The sequence below is a fragment of the Micropterus dolomieu genome, linkage group LG14, assembly GCF_021292245.1.
Source record: "Micropterus dolomieu isolate WLL.071019.BEF.003 ecotype Adirondacks linkage group LG14, ASM2129224v1, whole genome shotgun sequence".
Taxonomy (NCBI): Eukaryota; Metazoa; Chordata; class Actinopteri; order Centrarchiformes; family Centrarchidae; genus Micropterus; species Micropterus dolomieu.
Genome location: NC_060163.1, coordinates 27772747 through 27787546, shown reverse-complemented (window position 1 = coordinate 27787546; position 14800 = coordinate 27772747). Strand labels below are relative to the sequence as shown.

Here is a 14800-nt window from a genome sequence, read left to right as displayed (position 1 = left end):
AAATAACTTCATTTCAGCTGCAGCTCAGAGGAACAAGTCGGCATGAAATCTAAACATATTTGATCAAGTGGTGTGGATTAAGATCCTGCTTCTCATCAGCAACACTGAGTACAGATGTGGTGTGTAGTCCACGTGCAGGGTAACCTCGAGATAACCACCAACAAAACCTGCTGGGAGCACTTTAGAGATGCAGCGTCAATTGCCATGGCAACAGACCTCGGTTTACACGTGTCCACCTTTCGTAGTGCGGGTTTATGAGGACGTTACACCTGACGTGATGATGTTACACCTGACGTGATGAGGTTACTCCTGACGTGATGATGTTACTCCTGACGTTACCTGGATAAGCCAGGTACCCCGCTTCGTGGTACAGGCCTCTGGTCTCTTATTTTGAAAGGCCCGGTCAGTCAGAGGGATACAGACATTAAAATGTGTTTTATTACCATCTCTTTATTTTATTCCTTCTTCATTCTCAGCAGGCAAACTGCTCTTTCCGTCAGAGACGGATGTAAAACTACGTTTTGGACCATCGACCGTAGATTTGTTCTGACAACAAAAGCAAAACGTTCTTATCTTTAAAAATATTAGACACGTTTTCGTGTGATTCGTGTAAGGTTAGTTTGTTGTGGACCTAAAGTTTCATTTCATTTCACAGAACACGTCCCGGTTCCTCCGGGGTCCGGTGCCGGACTTTAAAGGAGCCCCAGCTGAGGGCCGCGTGATGAAACCCAGGACAGAGCTGAAGTTCGGACTCACCGGACCCATGCTGGACCTATGCTGGACCTATGCTGGACCTCCGGACCTCCGAGTAGAAGTTTGTTTCGGTGGAGAAGCTGCAGTTTGTCGCCCCACGCGCGCTGATCAGGGAAGCGGGTTCACGTCGGTAACCCGGAAACGAACCCCTCCTCTGCAGAACAGCGCCCCCAGCGGCGGGAGGGCAACGCGCACAAAACAGTCTTCTTCTTCTTCTTCTTCTTCTTCTTCTTCTTTATGGCACACAACGAGATGGTGCATTAGCGCCACACACATGAATACACAAGAATAAAACTCAGATCCTCTCAGTCACATTGATTCCTCTAAGATAATTAAATTCCATAGCACTTCTGTCAACTCTATTTTTCATTTTCCCCCCTCGAAGACTTCAGTTTGTTTGTCTATTGAATTGTTCACATTATAGTCCACATTAAGGTGGAAAAAGTTCTGACATGATTTATCTTTGTCTCCTTATTTTACATCAGAAGAACCTGGCATTTTAACAGGGGTGTGTAGACTTTTTCTATCCACTGTATATCCTTTATTTTCTACAGAACACGTTAACCTTTCATTTCTCCATTGCTTTGCACATGTCGGATGTTAAAGCCTGTGGTTCCCCGGGTTTCTACAGTCTTCTGGTTTGCGTAGTGGCGCCACCACGGCCTCCTCCCAGCTCTGTGGCAGTTTCCCTTCCTCCCACACTTTATTCTGCAGTTCTAGTAATTTATCCTGTGACGCTTCACTGAGCTGGTTTATCATTTTCCAACACATCTGATCCGTTCCTGGTGCTGACATCTTGGTTTTCTGGAGTGCACGTCTTTGTAAATGGTTTGTTTAGCAGGTCATTCGGGTTAATAACTCTTCACGCTCCCTTACTGTAGTTTCTCTCTTCACTCATATTATTTGAACTGTGAACTGTTACCGAAGTTTTAGCCAGCAGCTTCCTCCTCCTCTCACTGCATATATCAGACTGGGTACCAAACTCTCCTTTGATCCCGTTCATTCCTTTTATCATCCTCCAGACTTTATCTGTTCCTGTTTCCCTTCCTACTGAACATTTCTCCAGTACTCTTTCTTTGCACTTTTTTTTGATTCTCCTGACATTTGCTTGTAATGTTTTACAAGGTTCTGAAAACAGTGGTTCCTGCTTTATTTTAAAAATGAATCGCTCGTTCACATTCCTCTGTCCACCATCTTCTTCTTTATTGACTTCTCTGCATGAAACATTTAAATTATCATCTTTTTTTCCATCAACTTTTCTCATTTCTTGATCACTAATATTCCTAAATTTATCCCTCTCAGCACTGCTGAATGACCATTTCTGAAATCCTCCTGTACCATATTCCTCTAAACTCAAGCCTGCTGCTGTTACACCAGGACAGAGGTCACTTCCTGCTGTCCTTCCTCTGACTACTTCCCATGTTTAAATACCTGCTAATGAATCCCACACTAATGCAAGATCTACTGCTGACTCTGTACCAGTTCTTATATTAACTCTTGTACCGCTTCTGTTATTTAAGCACACTAAATTTTTTGTCTCCATTAACTCCCACATTACCGTTCCACTGGTGACCTGCTGTGGGCATTAAAATCCCCACAGCAGGTCACCTTCCCTACTAACTGTATCACCAGGCCATCCATAAGCCTACCACATGGATTATAAAAGGTAACAACTTTGATATTTCCTTCTTTAGTCCATACTTCACTTATTGAATAAATTGTTTCTGCAAAACTCTATATTGCTTCCTTGCTTTATAGATATTATTCATCCTCCTCCCCTCCCTCTGTCTCTACAGATGCCATCATATCCTTTAAGAGCAAAATCTAATTCTGATTTAAGCCATCTGATTTATAAACTCCTGACCGTTTGCTGTGAAGCTTCTTGCATTCCTCTGGACAGTATTCAGCTTGTCTTTAACCCTGGACCTCCCGCCTTCCCGTCTGCTTCAACTCTTCTTTTGATTTGCTCCCAGGATCTTTTATCCGTTCACTATTATTTTAATTATCTCTGTTTTCTGTTTGACTTGATCAATTGATCACACAGGCAACGAACAAAATGATCTTGTCACACTGTCAGTTCTGTGTTTGTTTCCTGCGTCTACCTGGGGAACTCTGTCGGTATCAACCCTCCCGTTTGTCCCCGGACTTTCTTCACTGCCTCTGCATAGCTCGTGTTGTCAACTGTTCTAACCCTCTTCCTGACTTCACGTCCACCATATGTCACCCTGTGTTGACCACCACAGTTACAACATTTATCCTGTACCTGGCCGTACGAGGGCTGGGTGTCTTTGTGATAGATGTAGACTGAATGTCCTCCAGAGGACCTCTTAAAGACAACATATTCCCGTGCTGAGACACTGCAGCTCACTCCGATGGTACTCTGATGCCTCAGTGTCCCAGTGAGTTCCTTCTTGAATAAAATTCACAGAGAGACAAGTGTTCGCCTGAGCTGTTTATTTGAAAACTCAAATTGCCACCACACACTCTATGCTCACCTCCGCCTTTGGGACCTCTGCTTCCCTTTGCAAACCGCGGCTGTATGCACATACCTCTGGCATGTATAACAGCAGGAACATCCTACTTTAACCTTTTCTGGAAGTACGGACTCCTGAAACTCCTGAAGAACAGAGAAGCCATGAACCCTTTTACCATTTATTTTTCTCATCACCTCCCCTAATACTGCGTTTGAGTTTCTCCTAGTCTTCTTCTACAGGGATCCCTGTTATCACTCCCTTTGTTACTCGACTCTCACCCAGAATCTTTCTCTCACTTATTATTTTCTAGCAAATACTTTCCACTTGCAAGGCTCTAGAATCAGAATCAGATTCAGTTTTATTGCCAAGTAGTGTTTTACACATACGAGGAATTTGCTTTAGTGATGAGGTGCTACACGTACAGCTGACATAAATAGATGTAGAAATATATAAATATGGAATAAACAAATGCAAGTTATATAAGAATGATAGAAGAATAGAGAAAAATACAACTGACAACATATAAAAAATAAAAATGGAGTCCACAGTGGTGACTGGGGAGTCACACAGGATGATGGGGAGGGTGGGCTGGGCTCTTCCTGAAGTCCACGACCATCTCCACGGTCTTCAGATGGTCGATCTCCCACCTGTAGGCGGACTCGTCCCCACCTGAGATGAGCCCAATGAGGGTGGCGTCATCCGCAAACTTCAGGAGCTTGACAGACTGGTGACTGCAGGTGCAGCTGTTGGTGTACAGGGAGAAGAGAAGGGGGGAAAGAACGCAACCTTGAGGGGATCCGGTGCTGATGGTCCTGGAGTCAGAGACATGTTTTCCCAGCTTCAAGTGCTGCTTCCTGTCCGTCAGGAAGTCTGTGATCCACCTACAGGTGGAGTCAGGCACGCTCAGCTGAGAGAGCTTGTCCTGCAGCAGGTCCAGGATGATGGTGTTAAAAGTTGGGCTTCTGTAAATAACATCACAGAGTACGGTCTAGACCCGCTCTTTTATGAAAAGCGCTGTGAGATAACTGTTGTTGTGGTTTCGCGCTATGTAAATAAAACTGAACTGAATTAAAAGCAGAGCTGAAGTCCACAAACAGGATCCTGGCGTAGGTTCCTGGGGAGTCCAGGTGCTGGAGGATTTAGTGAAGGGCCATGTTTACTGCATCATCTACAGACCTGTTGGCTCTGTAGGCGAACTGCAGAGGGTCCAGGAGTGGGTCTGAGATGGATTTTAGGTGGGACAACACAAGGCGCTCAAAGGACTTCATAACCACAGAGGTCAGGGCGACGGATCTGTAGTTGTTTAGTCCTGTGGTCCTTGGTTTCTTGGGGACAGGGATGATGGTGGAGGCTTTGAAGCAGGCTGGCACATGGCATGTCTCCAGTGAGGTGTTAAAAATGGCTGTGAACACCGGAGACAGCTGATCAGCAAAGTGCTTCAGGGTGGATGGGGAGAGAGAGTCCGGCTGTTCCTCCGTTTTGCATGTTACCAACACAGTCTCAAAATCTTTCCCCTTTCCACATCTCCTAGCTTCTTTTTTAATTCCCTAGACACCGCTAGACTTAAACCAACATGCTCGTCTTCTTTTCTAAATTCCTCTCACAGCTCTTTTCCGTACACATTTTCCCACCGGCTTCATCTGAGCTGTTTTGTCTTCCAAACTACGTTTCCTTCCTTGACTCGAGAACCAGCCTACCTCTCCTATCCTGTTAACAACTAGAGTCCAGTCGCCAAAGCCCATTTCATCATCTTCCTCTGCTTCCTGAGTCGCCATTCTGATCCAGTCACAAACCAGTTTATGCCAACTGCCAAGTCCCGCACATTTCTGAGCCCAGAAAACGATGGCTTGTTTGTTCCAAATTCTAGCTTTTCAAATTACGAGTGTGTTAAAAATTTTTGCTCCAAAATTTCCACCACAAAACAATCTGAACAGGACAGTTTTTATTAGTTTTATTAAGTTCTTCTTTAATAAATAAAGTACAAGAAGGAAGACACGAAGAGAAGTTACACACTTTAAAATGTCATTATTGAAACTGTACATCAGCCAAAGAATGAAATTTTATTTTACAGGTAATCTTTAAAGTTTCCCAGAGAAAATTCTGTGTTATAGAGAAAATGAGCAGTTACTTAGTCTACAAATATTCATGTAGCTGCTCAGCCACGATACCTGGAGCACGCTCCCCCAGGTGAGCTACCTGGGCGTACTGTTTGATTACACTCAGACAGAAAAATGCCTTTAACCTGTAAAACCCAGCATATTTTAAATGAAAGAAATAAAAACAGATGGAGGATCAGCTGCTGCTCCTCTGCTCAGACAGCACCTGAGACAGAAACAAAAGTCACTGCAGCTGCTTTTTGTTTTTCACACAGATTATCAGCCCATCTGTCAGGTGACTCACCTGACTCCACTTCCTGTTCCCGCACTGCATGGGTGTGGCCGAGATGCAGGAGAAAAGCCTATCAGAGAGCAGTTCTTCATCAGGGAGGCGGGACAGGAACTGAGCTGAGGAGGAGCACACAGAACAGTTTCCCGAGGATCCGTCCCAGTCCTACACCTGATTACGCATTTAACAATTACTCACACTGGGGGAGTCCCAGTGTCATCTGAGACGAGTCCAAGTCAAGTCTCTCACCTATAACGAGTCACAGTTGAGTCTTAGGTCACCCAGGATGAGTCCAAGTCAAGTCTCACACTACAAGTTACTTAACACAAATCCAAATTCAAAACTTCAAAAGCCTTCTGTGACTAGTCCTTGTTAGGCCTCGTGTCCCTCAAGACGAGAGCCAGAAAACAAAACACCACTTTCATTTTGTAACGAGTTTTACTGAGATTTTAACGGGTATAATTTTACCGACATTTTATTAGTAATGCGTTAGCATAAAGCAGCACATTACTGTAAGTGAGTAACACGTTGGTCATTGCACTGATAAGCACAAGTCAAGGCTCACATTTGTGGACACAAGTCTGAGCGAACTCGAGAGAAAATCGAGTGTCAAGTCCAAGTCAAAATCAAGATGAGTCCAAGTCAAGCAGCAAGCTGACTGGTCACTGTGTGAGTGAGGTCAGAGATCGCTCACCTATGCTGATGAGGTCCATGTGTAGAAGGACATCCTGGTAGAGTCTTAAGATCCCCAGAGCTGTCCTGAACAGGAACTCCTCCCCATCCCGAAAGAAAACGTCCCATACTCTGCACGCCACGTCCAGAGGGAGGGGCTTGGTGTAGAGAGACAGGATCCTGGAGGGGAGGGGCAGATGTTTCACATATTTCAGTTTCATCATGGGTGTCCAGGACTGACAGGTCCAGGACCTGTTTAGCTTAGCTTAGCACAAAGACTGAAAGCGGGGGGAAACTGCTAGCCTAGCTCCTTCAAAAGACAAAGAAATGTAAAACAACTGGGGTTTTAGCAGAACTTAGCATTCTGAAACAAGATCTGTGATGATCACTTAAACGCTAATTAATACGCAGCAACACAAACATACCAGACATCATATCAAGATTCAATTCAATAAAATTTTCTTAACAGCTCTAATTCATAACAGAAGTTATCGCACTGCACTTTTGTTATAGAGCAGCCACGAGCAGCACAGTGGCAGAACTAGAAAAACTCCCTTTCACAGGTAGAAACCTGGAGCAGAACCTGGGCTCAAGGTGGGCTCATCTGACTCAGGGCTGGAAAGACTAAAAATCAACTCGTGTCTCTGTTCTGGTAACAGAATCGATCTCTGACCCTGTCCGATGAAACTTTTGTCTCTTATTGGTGTCTATTTTTGCTGAGAATAAAAATGTTGGTAAAAGTTCAGAATTTTTCATGTGGCCCATGTCTTGATTTTTTTGCATGACACATCTCTGAATTTTCAGCTTTATTGCAAAATAGTATATATTAATGGACAACTCTCATGCGTTTGGTGTTTTGTACCGTTTAAGGTGTTTTTAGCTCTTAGAACCTCTTGCAGCTCTTAGAACCTCTGCAAAAAGCCCAGTGACACACCTTAAAACCATTAATTCAGACGTGTTTTAATGTCTTTAATGTCTGAATCAAGTACAGCTCTCCAGTCTTTGTGCTAAGCTAAGCTAAACACAACATGGACCTATAAGTCATTCAGACTGAACGCTGTGGTGTAAAATCACAGGATGTCTAGCCAAGGCTAGCTGTTTCCCCTGCTTCAAGTTTTTCTGCTAAGCTAGGTTAGCCGTTTCCCCATGGGCTCTGCTGGACTCTGTTGGACTTTCTTTATTGTCTGACTCACCAGTCCATGAGGTAGAGTTCAGGAGTCAGACCTGAAGACTGGAAGTGAAGGAATAGGTGAGGAAGAGTCTCCTCGAAAAACACCTTGAAGGCCCCGAAGTACCTGAGCATCTACAGACAGAGAGACCAACCGGGACGGTTAGCATTGTTAGTGAGGACATACTGGTCCGAACTACTTCAAGAAAGACTTGCTTTCAAGGTTCAGGTTAGAATACGGTTTAAAGAGAGAGGTAAGCGTTGTGATTCAGCATTTTCAGCAGTTAGTATTAGGGATTAGGGAATACCTCAAGTCCATGAGGGTCCCCACAAGTACAGAAAAACAAATGTGCGTGTGTGTGTACCAGCTGGTGGTCCACTCTGTAAAACGCCAGCTGACAGGGTCTGTTGATCAGGTTGGAGAAGCTGATGAAGGCTTCGACCTCGTCCATGTTCAGGATCAACATGGCTGCCGTGGAGGACATACCCTGCACCTGGGCGAGAGACATCCAGAGAGAGTGAGACACAGAGAGAGAGAGAGAGAGAGGTGGGGGCTGAACTGTTTTAAAGTCTTTAGGGACAAGTCTATGTCATTTGCAAGGAGTCCAAGTCAAGTATCAAGTCAACTCTCCAATTGCTCAAGATGACTGAAATTCGTGTTTCTAGTTCCTAAAGACAAGAACAAGCCGAGTCCCAAGTCACTCAGGTCACTTCGGACAAGTACAAGTAAAGTCCCAAGTCTAATTAGGTCTTAAGACAAGTCTCTCAGATAAGTCCAAGGCGAGTCTTAGGGCAGGTTAACACCTGAAGGTCCTGAGGATGATTCCTTGTTCCTCCACCAGTTCTCCAGCTGGTCCGGTTTGTGTTCACGAAGGCAAAAACTCAGAGAGTCCAGAAACTCTAAGCAAAAGCCACAAGGTAGAAATGACGTTCGATTATTGGTCATACAGTCTGCAGGTAAAAAGAACAAACCCCTCCAAATACTCAAGAGTACATACTGCAGTACTTTATACTGTTGACGCAGTTCTACTCAACAGATCACTCGAGTCCATTCTCCTTCATCTTATCACTGAATACTCTGAACACCTCAGAACCGGCTAGTTCACATTTTGGCAGCAAAGTCCCCAAATCAGGAAGAGAAAAAGGTTTTAACCAATGAAATGACTTATACAACACAACGCCTTCTGCAATTTGTTCAAATGGTGTTCACACCAGAAAGGGTCCGCTCCAGAGTTCACTTGGTCTGAGACCACTCCTTTGAGGCAGACCAGAGATCAGTTGTTTGGTCTGCACTAGAGTTCGAGTCCGGCCAACCCAAATGGACCGCACCAAGGGGGTAACCGCCCCAGGGTTTGGTTCAACCGGACTAAACAAGGCTGTTGTGAACCCATCCTTTAGTTAGTCAAGACAAGTCCGAAGTTTCTACTCGCTAAATAACAGTCCAAGTTCAAGATAAGTCCAAGTTATCAGGGACAGGTTCAAGTTGATCCCAAGTCATCCAGACAAATTCAAGTTGACCCTCAAGTCACAAATATGGGTCCAAGTTTCAAGTCTCAAGTTACTTGAAACGAGGACATGTCATGTCTCAAGTCACTCGAGATTCAATGTCAAGTCACAGGAGTCGAGTCTCAAGTTCATCAGACCAAGTCTTTGTGTGTGTGTGTGTGTGTGTGTGTGTGTGTGTGTGTGTGTGTGAAACTCACATATCCCACATCAGGTCTGTAGCAGGTGTAAGCTCCCAGAATGCTTTGCAGCAGATTGTGATAAGGACCACCCTACAAAATAAAACTCTGAATTCACTTCCTGTCTGTCCATTTTAACAGACGTCTTATACGAGTCATGATTTTTCTCCACTGTCCCACCTTCTGGAAGACGCAGAGCGAGCTGAAAGTTCTGGAGATGTCCCGAGTGATGAGGTCCAGACTGTCAGCCAGCGACGCTCCTTCTGCAGGTAAACAAGTCCAGGTGAGTCGTCCAGAATCAATCTGTCAGAACCTTTCGGCTAGTTATTTCTTACCATCAGTCTCTGTCTCACTGAGGTTCCTCCACTTCTCCTTCGCTCTGGAGAAGAAGATCTCATACAGCTCTGAGGAAGAGGAGGAGGAGAGTTAGGAGGAAGGAGGAAAACATTACTTGTTCCTCAATGATACCAACTGAATATAGAATCAGATCAGTAAACACAGAGAACATGTTATTCATGCCTGCAGTGATGTTGAGCTCGTTGCCAATAGCGAGGCTCCAGACTCGTCCTCGGACGCTGGGTGGTAAACCCGCCCACCACAGGTCCCGAGCACGTCGACTCGACCTCCTGAAACACCAACACTCTGACATCATCACATTAACACATTACGGCTGCACAATTAATCGAATATTCATCGTGATTACGATTTTAGCCTCCCACAATTAAATGGACATGATCGACGGCGATATTGCCGTTTAAAATGTGTGCTCCGCTCATGGAAAACTCTGCTGCACATCAAATCAAGGGGCCAATTTGGCTGCGCGCGCCCCACCTTGCTGCAACAGTCCAGAGTAAAAAGTCCACGAGTCCACGAGTCCGCTGCACCGCGGCTGCCGGAGCTGGTCGCGGCCCTTCTGGTCAGTGCTTGTGAGTCCGTCCCAGAAGTGTGTCATATGCAGCTCTCGGCTCCACAAAGAATACACAAGTCTTTTTTTGACCAAGCCGTTCTCACTCCCCAACTTGTCACATATGGGCGCAAGACCCATCGGCGTCAGTTTGTACCGCACTGGGGATCCCTGTAGAATCATAGTTCAGTGCAGTGGGGGGGAAGCCCTGTGGCGTCAGCTTTAGACGGTAAAGGCAAGTATATGATGACGTGGTTGGGGTGGATGGAGGGCCAGAACCCCGACTTTGAACCAGGAGACCGGGGTTCTTGTCCCGTGTGAAATGTAAAGTCAACATTAATTATTTTTTTATAAGTTACCGAGTTGTGTAAATTGAGTAAGTTCCGCAAGTGACATAAGTTAACTTATGTGTTAACTAACCTATGTAGTTATTTTAACCCAAACCATGATCCGTTCCTAACCAGGTTTTGTTACCTAAACCGAACAAATTCCAACGTTCACCACTCTAGCAATGTTTTCAAGTCTAACGGGATGTTGCATATTTGTTGCTGCTAAGCTTTGCTAACTGGGGGTACCCAGGGCATTAAAAAGCAACGGCAAAGGGCCTTGACCACGCGTCACTATGTGACGAGTCGGGAGCGAGAACGTGTTGGTTTGACGGAAGTCACTTCAAGCTGCACAGAGCACACTGAACTGGGCAGGAAGTCAAACAAAACGGCATAGAGAATCCGGTAAATTTTCAAAATAAAACACCCTGTGCGTACTACTAATCATAAAACAATAAAAAAACACAAACAAAACAGACAAAACAAAGCGGGGAGAGAGAAAAAGAAGCATTTATCTACGTAGCCTACTTCATCATAGAAGAAGCAGAAAAAGCAAGCACTGATCACCAAATCAACAAAATCTAAACATGTCGGCAAAAAATCGGGCAAAACGCTCTGAATCTGAAATGCTCCCTGTGTGGAGATGCAGCCTGCAGACGACAGAACAAAACCGGGTCGCACAGAGCCGTAGCTGGTAAGCAGAGTAGAAGCCAGAGGCAGAAGCACAAAAAAGACAAAATAACAACAAGCCAACAACGCGCTCAGCTCCTGAAATGCATCTGAGACGCTTCAAGTGAAAGTTAACATGCAGAGGACTGCGGCGCAGCAGTGAGCGGACTCAGTGTACTCCCCGGGGAACATGTTATTTATACTGTGCTTCTAGGAGATGATACTTTAAGGATGAGTCTTAGATTTGTACATCAGCAGAAACGCAGCACATCATGAATGTGAAAACTGTTTTTTTATTTTTTATTTGAAATTGCAGTAAAAATATTTTGTCCCTAAAATCAATGAATAATTGTGTTAAATAATCGTGATTATCATTTTGGCCATACTCGTGCAGCCCTATGTGACATCATCACTGGAGCTCTGACATCATCGGTGGAACAAAGATGGCGCCTGCAGTGCATAATTGAGCTCCACCAGCTACATATTAACTACAGCGCCGGTATAACACACACACGCACACGCACACACACACACACACACACACACACACACACACATACATGGCGTCCCAGTGTGGCAGGATGTGCTGGATCCAGACCAGCGAGGCGTTGGAGATCCCCTCTTCCTGTCTGAGCCTCTCCTTTATCTGCTGATGTCTCCTCTGGGCCTCCTTCAGCTCTGACAGACAAACAGGAGGCATCATGGGGGTTTACTGTGTCTACAAACACGTTGTTAAGCTCCACCCGTGTGGGAGGTGCAGCAGGTTAAAACAAACAGACCTCTCCTCTTGGCCCCAGCCACCATCTGCTCATACTGCTGCCGGTGTCTCTGGGTCTCCTCTGCTGACTTGGCTGGAAGGTTCCTGCACACAAACAAACTGTCAGAGACACTCAGCTGACAGACAGGAAGTGATTAAACAGGACGTAGTCGTACAGCGGCCGGTCTTCCAGGATCAGCGCTGTGGTCGACAGCGGCTCGAACTCCACCTTCCTCTTGCTCTGCTGCGCCGCGGGATTATGGGTAGGAGAGCTGCGGGCTGCGACCTGCCGTGCCTCGAACTCCTGCAATGACATCACAAAACCCACGTCAGTCATGTGACAACAAGGTGAGCACAGCTGATGACAAGCGACATCCGGAGACGGAGGTGAGCGATGGAGGAAAGAGACGTCCCACCAGGTCTCTGCGTTTGTCTTCACTCTCACTGATCCGGTCCTCAGTCCATCAGGGCCCTGCACCACAAAGCCAGCTCAACATACCCACGATATCTCGGTTATCTGGCTTCACTAAATCTACCAATCAGGGGAAGCGGTCACACGAAGCTGGTTATCAACTCGGTAAGTCGACCCAGGTCTCTGCGGTCCTCTTCACTCGGCTGATCCTGGCCTGTTTACCAGCTGCTGACCGGGTTATCATGTTGTTGATGACGTCATGTTTCACGTGATGTCGCCTACGCTGGTGGCGTACACGTCACCATAGGCGCCATACAGCATGGTGTATCAGTTTAATAGTCTGCGTCTGTGACGTCAGGTTTTCTAAATACCTGGTGGACCCTGATACCGCCCGAGCCTAGAACTTAGATCCTGACTTCCTCTAAAGGTTCTTGGTTCCCTGGAAAAGGTTCCTGTGATGGTTTAGTTTTATTTAGTTTTTTATATTGCATCTGTGTTTTCTGTCCAATGTCTGTCTTTTATTGTGAAGTGCAACATAAAGTTCCCAGAGGAAGCTCAGCCAGTACCTGCTGGATGATCCGGGCCTGTTTGGACGGACTCTGTTTAGGAGGAACTTTACCGAACAACTTCCAACCAGCAACACTGACGGACCGCTGCCTCCTGCTGCAACACAGAGAGAGACACAGAGAGAGACACAGAAAGACAAAGAGCAACACAGAGAGAGATATAGAGACACAGAAAGACAAAGAGCAACACAGAGAGAGACATAGAGACACAGAAAGACAGAGACACAGAGAAACAAAGAGCAAAAGAGAGAGAGACAGAGAGACACAGAGAGAGACAGAGACATAGAAAGACAAAGATCAATACAGAGAGAGACACAGAGACAAACAGAGAAACAGAGACACAGAGAAACAAAGAGCAAAAGAGAGAGAGACAGAGAGACACAGAGAGAGACAGAGACATAGAAAGACAAAGATCAATACAGAGAGAGACACAGAGACAAACAGAGAAACAGAGACACAGAGAAACAAAGAGCAAAAGAGAGAGAGACAGAGAGACACAGAGAGAGACAGAGACATAGAAAGACAAAGATCAATACAGAGAGAGACACAGAGACAAACAGAGAAACAGAGACACAGAGAAACAAAGAGCAAAAGAGAGAGAGACAGAGAGACACAGAGAGAGACAGAGACATAGAAAGACAAAGATCAATACAGAGAGAGACACAGAGACAAACAGAGAAACAGAGACACAGAGAAACAAAGAGCAAAAGAGAGAGAGACAGAGAGACACAGAGAGAGACAGAGACATAGAAAGACAAAGATCAATACAGAGAGAGACACAGAGACAAACAGAGAAACAGAGACACAGAGAAACAAAGAGCAAAAGAGAGAGAGACAGAGAGACACAGAGAGAGACAGAGACATAGAAAGACAAAGATCAATACAGAGAGAGACACAGAGACAAACAGAGAAACAGAGACACAGAGAAACAAAGAGCAAAAGAGAGAGAGACAGAGAGACACAGAGAGAGACAGAGACATAGAAAGACAAAGATCAATACAGAGAGAGACACAGAGACAAACAGAGAAACAGAGACACAGAGAAACAAAGAGCAAAAGAGAGAGAGACAGAGAGACACAGAGAGAGACAGAGACATAGAAAGACAAAGATCAATACAGAGAGAGACACAGAGACAAACAGAGAAACAGAGAGACACAGAGAGACAGAGACAGAGAGAGACAAAGAGCGACACAGAGAGACAGAGAGAGACAGAGACACAGAGACAAAGAGCAACACAGAGAGACAGAGAGAGACAGAGACACAGAGAGGCAGAGACAAAGAGAGACACAGAGAGACACAGAGACACAGAGAGAGATGCAGAGACACGTAGAGACAGAGAGAGACAAATGTTATTGACTCAAAATATAAAACTTTACTGAAAGTCTTTCATTTGTCTGAACCTCCAGCTGCTGCTGCAATTACAGTTTTACTACATTTCCCACAAAGCATTTGAAGAAGGTGTCCTGATGACCTCGCTGTGATTCTGCACGCATCCACCAGGAGGCTCCAGAGTCCAATAAACTCAGACATGATGTTCATGTGCTAATAATTATTCTGTCACGATTCTGAACAATAAAGACTCTGATCAGTACCGGCCTAGTAGTGATGTAATATTGATCCAGTATTGACATAATATTGATGTAGAATTAATGTAGTATTTATGTAGTATTGATGTAATATTTATCTAGTAGTGATGTAATATTGATCCAGTATTGACATAATATTGATGTAGAATTAATGTAGTATTTATGTAGTATTGATGTAATATTTATCTAGTAGTGATGTAATATTGATCCAGTATTGACATAATATTGATGTAGAATTAATGTGGTATTTATGTAGTATTGATCTAATATTTATCTAGTAGTGATGTAATATTGATCCAGTATTGACATAATATTGATGTAGAATTAATGTAGTATTTATGTAGTATTGATGAAATATTTATCCAGTAGTGATGTAATATTGATCCAGTATTGACATAATATTGATGTAGAATTAATGTAGTATTTATGTAGTATTGATGTAATAT

The 14800-nt window shown here is 44.7% G+C and overlaps 1 protein-coding gene and 1 long non-coding RNA gene across 4 annotated transcripts in view; one reads left to right on the top strand and one right to left on the bottom strand.

Moving 5' to 3' along the window:
* The first annotated feature begins 262 nt into the window (after nt 1–262).
* Nucleotides 263–1105, top strand: LOC123983588. Its single transcript, XR_006828221.1, has 2 exons — nt 263–402; nt 656–1105. It is a non-coding gene; the product is annotated as an uncharacterized LOC123983588 (long non-coding RNA).
* Nucleotides 1106–5154: 4049 nt separating this feature from the next.
* The window catches only part of LOC123983422 (TBC1 domain family member 12-like), an 18648-nt gene continuing 9002 nt past the window's right edge, over nt 5155–14800 (bottom strand). For 2 of the 3 annotated variants that reach the window (XM_046069673.1, XM_046069674.1), the window contains exons 3-15: nt 12769–12865; nt 11967–12094; nt 11813–11895; nt 11594–11711; nt 9654–9760; nt 9470–9538; nt 9315–9397; nt 9156–9227; nt 7818–7946; nt 7478–7587; nt 6307–6464; nt 5628–5731; nt 5155–5549 (exon numbers count right to left, since the gene is read on the bottom strand). In XM_046069673.1, the coding sequence (XP_045925629.1) occupies nt 5520–5549; nt 5628–5731; nt 6307–6464; nt 7478–7587; nt 7818–7946; nt 9156–9227; nt 9315–9397; nt 9470–9538; nt 9654–9760; nt 11594–11711; nt 11813–11895; nt 11967–12094; nt 12769–12865 (1288 nt within the window). In that variant the 3' untranslated portion in view covers nt 5155–5519. The remainder of the gene's footprint in view (nt 5550–5627; nt 5732–6306; nt 6465–7477; nt 7588–7817; nt 7947–9155; nt 9228–9314; nt 9398–9469; nt 9539–9653; nt 9761–11593; nt 11712–11812; nt 11896–11966; nt 12095–12768; nt 12866–14800) is intronic. The other variant, XM_046069675.1, reaches the window with a different exon arrangement.